The sequence below is a fragment of the Sinocyclocheilus grahami genome, unplaced genomic scaffold (assembly GCF_001515645.1).
Source record: "Sinocyclocheilus grahami isolate Dianchi unplaced genomic scaffold, SAMN03320097.WGS_v1.1 scaffold11.1, whole genome shotgun sequence".
Classification (NCBI taxonomy): Eukaryota; Metazoa; Chordata; class Actinopteri; order Cypriniformes; family Cyprinidae; genus Sinocyclocheilus; species Sinocyclocheilus grahami.
Genome location: NW_015505190.1, coordinates 1,641,645 through 1,648,418, shown reverse-complemented (window position 1 = coordinate 1,648,418; position 6,774 = coordinate 1,641,645). Strand labels below are relative to the sequence as shown.

The following is a 6,774-nucleotide window of genomic DNA, read 5'->3' as shown; positions in this document are numbered from 1 at the left end:
GGGGGGAATACACTCATGAAAAATGGCCTTTGTCTTCAAACAGATGCAGATGATCATGTGTGATCTGAGTGCAAACTGGAACAGCTCTTACCATGAGCTTGAGCAGCGAATCATCTCTATGGAGCAGAAGCTGGACGAGCTGGGACGCTCCTTCCAAATCACCTCTGAGCTGCTCACACAGGCGCTACATCGCCGCAGACTGGACCACAGGTAATGCTGTCAAAAGTCTTTATGTGCTTGACCTAATCGAGTAGATTTATAAAAGTCTGGATCTATTTCTATACAGGTGACCTGTGACATCTCTCTTGAAGGCTAATATAGTCTTCATCTTCTGAGTGTTCTTCAATCAAACCTCTTGAACTGATGGGGGAACTTTATGATGAACTTCAAAAGGATTAAGAGCAGCAAAAACCATAGCAGCCATCGTTTTATTTTGAACAGACGTTCTGTCGTGTGTATTTATGAACGCTTCCTCAATGCTACAAACGTGAACTTATGAAAAGGTTATTTTGGTTATTTTAAACTTTTGACTTCTAATTTTGAGTTTCAGTTTATGATTGATACCGAAACTATGAGATGGAGATTCTGGTGTTACGCTAAGGAGCAAATTTAGATTACTTGTAACTCAATCTCAGTGTGATTTATATCAGTGTGAAAGTCACAGAAGGAATGTGAAACTGAAAAAATGTGGACAAAAAGGATCAGTCTTTCTATAGTTCCTGTTCCTAGATGAGACTGGGGAAGTTAGTCTTAATCAAACTGAAGAAAACACCTTAACTTCAGAAGTTCATCTCAGAATTGGGAAGTATGAATCATTCTGAGCAACTTGATAATAACTTTATGACTCTAATTTGATACACCATTTTTCAGTTTTGTGCGTACAACCTGGTAATGACGCGTTGATGAACGTCTCTGTAACTTGCTGGCAACTTTTTCAAAGGTAAGTCAGATAAATTGTCGTTAGGTGTCAAGGATAAGCCAGACTTCCTCACAGACTATTGCCCTTGTACACGGATATTTTTAGAACAACCTTAATTGAGGCAGAACCACCTGCACCCACAGCACCGTAATAAAAAAATCTGGGAATGACTTGAATTTCCATCAGCCCTTTAACCTGACAGGGCATCTGTTGAATGACGGCATGTGGTGGCTCTAATTACCCCATTAAAAGGTTTTACGTAGTATGGTATTCAGAATACTGGTGTAACAGAAAAATCTTTATTGCTCAAGCCTGTAGTTAAGTTCATTAAGACAGAAGCTGTCAGTCCTCTCTATTATCTCCTCCTGGTGGACACAACTATGTGTTGCATGTTTGGCCATCATTCCTGTTAAAGGGGTCATATGATGCTGCTAAAAAGAACATTATTTTGTGTATTGGTGTAATGAAATGTATTTATGCGGTTTAAGGTCCAAAAAACACATTATTTTCCACATACTGTACATTATTGTTTCTCCTCTATGCCCCGCCTTTCTGAAACGCGTCAATTTTTACAAAGCTCATCGTTCTGAAAAGTGAGGTGTGCTCTGATTGGCCAGCTATCCAGTGCGTTGTGATTGGCCGAATACCTCAAGCATGTGACGGAAATGTTATGCCCATACCATACTGTGATAACCTGTCCGGCCGGAGCAACGAGACAAAACCATTAAAACCCATTATAAACGAGGCATTTGTTGCATCCAGTGGGGACATAACTAGATTATAATGACTTGTACTGTCTTTTTACGCGTTGCGTTGCATCATGCCGCGTAAACATAAAACCATGTCTGCATTTGTGATCAGAGAAATGACAAACAACAAGCCCTACTCTACACTGCCCAAAACTCGTGTTTGAATCATCAGTGGCAAATTCTTTAAATATAAAAAACTTACTTACTGTTAGTCAGAACAGCTGGCATTGTAGTCTACTCTCAGGAAACAGTCCTCCATAAAATGTGCTGCACACATCTTTTATATTAAGTTGATGTATTTCCTCAGCGACCAGCACGGATCAGCTCCAGGCATGACGAAGCGATATCGTCCTCTTTTGGAAGGCCAAACAAAGTAGTTTCGCTTTCACAACGAAACACAGCGTCTTCACGACATGGCAGCGGTGGCAACAATACTACAGCGAGAATAAAAGTTACGCCTTCTTTCTTTGCGTGAACATTTGGGCGGTGTTATGCAAATCTTCCCACATCGTGACATAGACATGTTGGGGGTGTGTTAGAACGAGCCATTTTAGGTAAGTGTGGTTGACTCTTAACTTTTATAAAGAATATCTCTTTGGATTTGAGACTTTAGTCTTTGCAACTTTACAGATCTTCTTTATGCACCAAGAGCTTGTAACACTCCAAAGAGAAAGGAAAAATTGAAATCGCATCATATGACCCCTTTAAGACTGTGCTTGTCCTGTATCGTTTGCGATTAATAATTTCAAAATAGACTCAAAACCTAGATGTGTATGCAGTATAATGATTATATGAGGGCAATGGGAATAAGAAAAGAGGTCAGGTCTGTTGTATGTAGTTTTTTTTATAAACAAACAGGAACTTTGTCTTAGTTTTACTGCTGTCTTTGCATATTTGAAACTGCTGGTATGAAGGAAGCATATGAATGGCACACGACTCATTATTTCACCAATCATTAACTGTTGCTGCTTAACCAGGAACATAGTGAAGCAAACCAGAAAATTTTTATCGCTTTAGAATCAAGATAAGTTGATCAGGAATTCAGTTTTGCATGTTGTATTGTGAAATATACATAAAAAAATGGCAGGAGAAAATGACAGATAAACGTTTACAGCATTAATTTTGCACATTTTAATAAAGCCATCTCATGTTAATATTTTGTGTTTTCCCAACTACATGATGACGAGAACGCTTTAAAAAAATTTCTCTGTGTATTTATGTACAATTGTTTATTACAAATGGGTTAGAATGAATCATTGCCTTACAACACAAAACCCCTATAAAAAAATTTTAAAAGTGTGTTTTTGGTCATTAATAAATGAGAGCTTGCTTAAATACTTATACTCTCACTAAGCATTCTTTCAGTAGTCACATCCATCTTATGACAAAGAAAAAAAAATTATAAAGAAATTATACCAGTGCTCACATCACATTTATTCTGATACAAAAATGATCTTTACGGTTAAAATGTTACTATTGTGCTATTATGGATTTGGAATTAAAAAAAAAACAACAAAAATTAAGATACACTACTGTTGAACACATAATAATACAGAAAGATCAATTGGGGCCAAAGACAAAAAAAAAAACAATTGGCAGTTGATTGAAAGGTGAGTTTTCAATCTTATGTGTGTCTCATTTACACAAACAATTCAAACAGAGACAGATTGTGAGTTTTTTCGAGTGCGTTTTGAAAGTTTAGAGTTTTTAAGCATATGCCACAACAGTGCAGATGGCCTTGTAAACATCTGTCCACAGCTACAGTCAAAAGCCGCCTTGCATTTCTTCTTCACACACCACCTGCCATTCCTATGCTTCCGTTTGTGGCAGGTCAATTTATGCGCCCCTTCGAATGTATTTCCGCACCGTGCACAAACAAATCGGACTGACTCCGCATGCTGGACCTGGTGTCTCAGCAAATGCAGCTGCCTTTGGAACGACCTTCCACACTGACATCTGTACAACCTTGACCCACGGTGTAAGTAGCGGTGACGCACCTTCAGCGACGGTTGTCTTGAGACGGCACCACAGTGGCGGCAGGGGAAGATGGTCTTGGATCGCCAGCTCTGCTCGGGTCGCTTCTGCAGAGCCAAATCCCTGCTTTGGTTCACAAACATGGCCACTATTTGTAACGGAGCCTGAACCTGGGCAGTAGGGATCTGTGTCTGGTTGTGGTCAGTAAGAGCACTGACCAGGGTGGGACAAGTGACTGAGGTCATCAGCGGAACGTTTACAGGTAGGGGTCTAATATTAGCCGGAGGCGTTTGTCTCAGAACAGGCCTGTTGGCTGAAACTAGACAGGGTGCTAAGACGTTCACTGTGGGTGAGAAGGATACGACGACTTGACTTGGAAAAGGTGGACTGGAAGGGGTAGGGATACGAAGAGTCATCCTGGCAAGATTCGGCATCAAGGGACGCACTACTGAAGGTATATGGACAGGAACTTTCGGATGAGCGACACAAGAACTTCGAGGGAAATGGGGCCTGATAAGAGTTTGCGGCACAGCCACAAATTGTGGAACCAAATCTGTCACCTTAGCAGGAACCAAAGGAGTTGTCTGAAGCAATTGCTGCAGCGTCAAATGTGAAGGATATGGGGCTGGGGAAATTTTATTCACTGCCGGAGTTATTTTGATCATTTTAATGGAGTTTTGATTGGCATACAAAACAGGAGCAGAAGGTCTTACTTGACCGGATAAAGGTACGACAGGTAACTGGGTTAGCAGGGTGGCCGGCAAGTTCATGCCGCCTGTTGGTCTTCTCAAACAGACATGATTTTTGTAACTGTCCAGTCTAGGAAAAACACTGTGGCAGTATGCACAGATATACCCAGCTGCGGGGTGTTTTTCAGTTGTGTGCTTCAGCAGCAACTCTTCATTCTCACATACCATGCTGCACAGACAACAAGCAAACCTCAGTTTGTTCCTGCAATCATCGATGTACTTCTCCAAATTAGCAACTTTGCCATAGCAGCAAAAGGGAGAATCGGACTGACACCCAAATTTCTCTGCTATGTCAACTGATTCTAGATTCCTATTTGCAGGTCTTTTACTGTCGGGAGTCTGTTTCTTTCGTCTCTTTTGGTGATGGCCGTAGGAGCTACTTCTTGAGTCACTGTCATTAGGTTCTGAGCTGAAGTCCTCATCTGGGTTGTACGCCGTGTCACCAGGGGGTAGTGAGTCAGCGTTGACATCATCATCAGTGTCGGTACTTTCGTCATCCTCCATCAGTCCAGTTTCCTCCTTTGCAGCCACCTCACAAACTGCAGTTTCTCCGAGCCCATCCTCATCCTCATCCTCTTCCTTCAGTTTAAAGCATAGATGCTCTTGCTCTGATTGATTCAAAGGGCATGAAGAAAAGCTCAAGGTATCGTTTTGTTTGTCAATAATAGGCAATCTTTCGGTTTGTGTTTTGATGTGTGACACTTGATTTGTGGAGTTTGTATCATTGTCGATGTGTTTCTGGATGGCATTACAAGTGTCATTTGTAGCTACTTGATCTGAGACACAATATGAATGATCACTCAAGGTTATTTTTCTCATATCAGTGTATCTTATGTTCTCTTTGATGCTGATTTCTTCTGTCTGTTCCATTTTAACCACAGGTTTTACCTCCATTGCATCTTTCTGATGCTTTTCCATATGTCCATTCAGATGCCATGTGCACCTAAAGAGAGTTCTGCAGATTCCACACATGAAACTGTGCCTTGGATGGGCATTTTTTAAGTGTATCGCCAGCGACATAACGCATCCAAACTTTGTCCGACACAGGTGGCAATACACCTCAGCTGTGTGCATCTTGAAGTGCTCTATCAGTTTGTTCAGTAAGGGGATGTTTTCTCCACAAACACAGCACACAGAGCCTTCCTCACTTTTAGGTGCCAGTGGTGCCATGTAGTCATCCTCATCACTGGAGTCTTCTGAGAAACCTTGATGAGGTGCAGAGATGATGTTGTAATAGCCCTAAAAACAAAGAAAACAATCCTATGAAAACTGCTAGTTTACGCAGTGTACATTTCATAAAAGATCAGAAAAAGGGAGGGGGGGGGGCATGATGTAATGCTTTCACTTTAATATAATATTAATATATTACCTAGGGATGTAACGATTACAGGTTTGACGATAAATCATGATAAAACTCCCCACGATTAGTATTACCGTTTCATATTTTAATTAACATTATAACCATAATAGATTACCGCGATTTGAACAACTGAGGATAAATAAATATTGTCGAGCATAAAGCTTTAAGTAACAGTTTCACGTGTGCACAGCATGCAGAGTTGTTTCGTTTTGGGTAAAAACCTTTTTTTACAGTCTATGGTGAAAACACAGCGGAAAAGCTGGAAGGTTTTAAAAGAGTGCTAAGGGAATTATACAAATGAATATATGAATAAACTAATTATATGACTGTACCTATGAATGCACCTCTGAAGGTACTGACTGTCTTCGGAAAAGATTCAAATGGCATTTTGTTTTCATCTTCGCTCCATGTAATACCTAAAGTAGTGTTCTTAATCGCAATGCTGCTTTGACCACAGAGTTTACTGGGAAACAGCTGTAATTCAGCTTTTCCATAAGCGCCACCTGCTGTCAGCGAGTGGATTTACAGAGACTTATATTTACATTCAGCTTGCCTGCAGTCTTTGTCTGGTCAAAAACGGACCGAATTTGCATGCCCTGCTGTAAATTGACCGGTTGATTAAAAACAAGCTCATGTGGATTCTACAAATTTAAACAATTCAGATAAGTTACCTAGAATTATTTATGGAGCAGAAAAACTACATAAAATAATTTATTAATCAATTATCATGTTAACTTAAAGGGGTCATATGATGCTATTTTAAAGATCATTATTTTGTGTATTTGGTATAACAGAATATGTTGACATGCTTTAATGTAAAAAAAAATCAAAGAGCTTGTAACACTTCAAAGAGAAAGGAAAAATTGAAATCGCATCATATGACCCATTTAAACAATTCAGATAAGTTACCTAGAATTATTTATGGAGCAGAAAAACTACATAAAATAATTTATTAATCAATTATCATGTTAACTTAAAGGGGTCATATGATGCTATTTTAAAGATCATTATTTTGTGTATTTG

The 6,774-nt window shown here is 39.7% G+C and overlaps 2 protein-coding genes across 4 annotated transcripts in view; one reads left to right on the top strand and one right to left on the bottom strand.

Moving 5' to 3' along the window:
* kcnn4 (potassium intermediate/small conductance calcium-activated channel, subfamily N, member 4) overlaps positions 1–1,372 on the top strand; it is a 26,624-nt gene extending 25,252 nt beyond the window's left edge. The window contains exons 8-9 of one of the 2 annotated variants that reach the window (XM_016285702.1): positions 44–210; positions 287–1,372. In XM_016285702.1, coding sequence (XP_016141188.1) covers positions 44–210; positions 287–290 — 171 coding nt within the window. In that variant the 3' untranslated portion in view covers positions 291–1,372. Of the gene's footprint in view, positions 1–43; positions 215–286 lie in introns of those variants that run through there. The other variant, XM_016285709.1, reaches the window with a different exon arrangement.
* A 997-nt stretch (positions 1,373–2,369) lies between these two features.
* Positions 2,370–6,774, bottom strand: part of LOC107595315 (uncharacterized) — an 8,634-nt gene continuing 4,229 nt past the window's right edge. For both annotated transcript variants that reach the window (XM_016285687.1, XM_016285693.1), the window contains one exon: positions 2,370–5,630. In XM_016285687.1, coding sequence (XP_016141173.1) covers positions 3,321–5,630 — 2,310 coding nt within the window. In that variant the 3' untranslated portion in view covers positions 2,370–3,320. The remainder of the gene's footprint in view (positions 5,631–6,774) is intronic.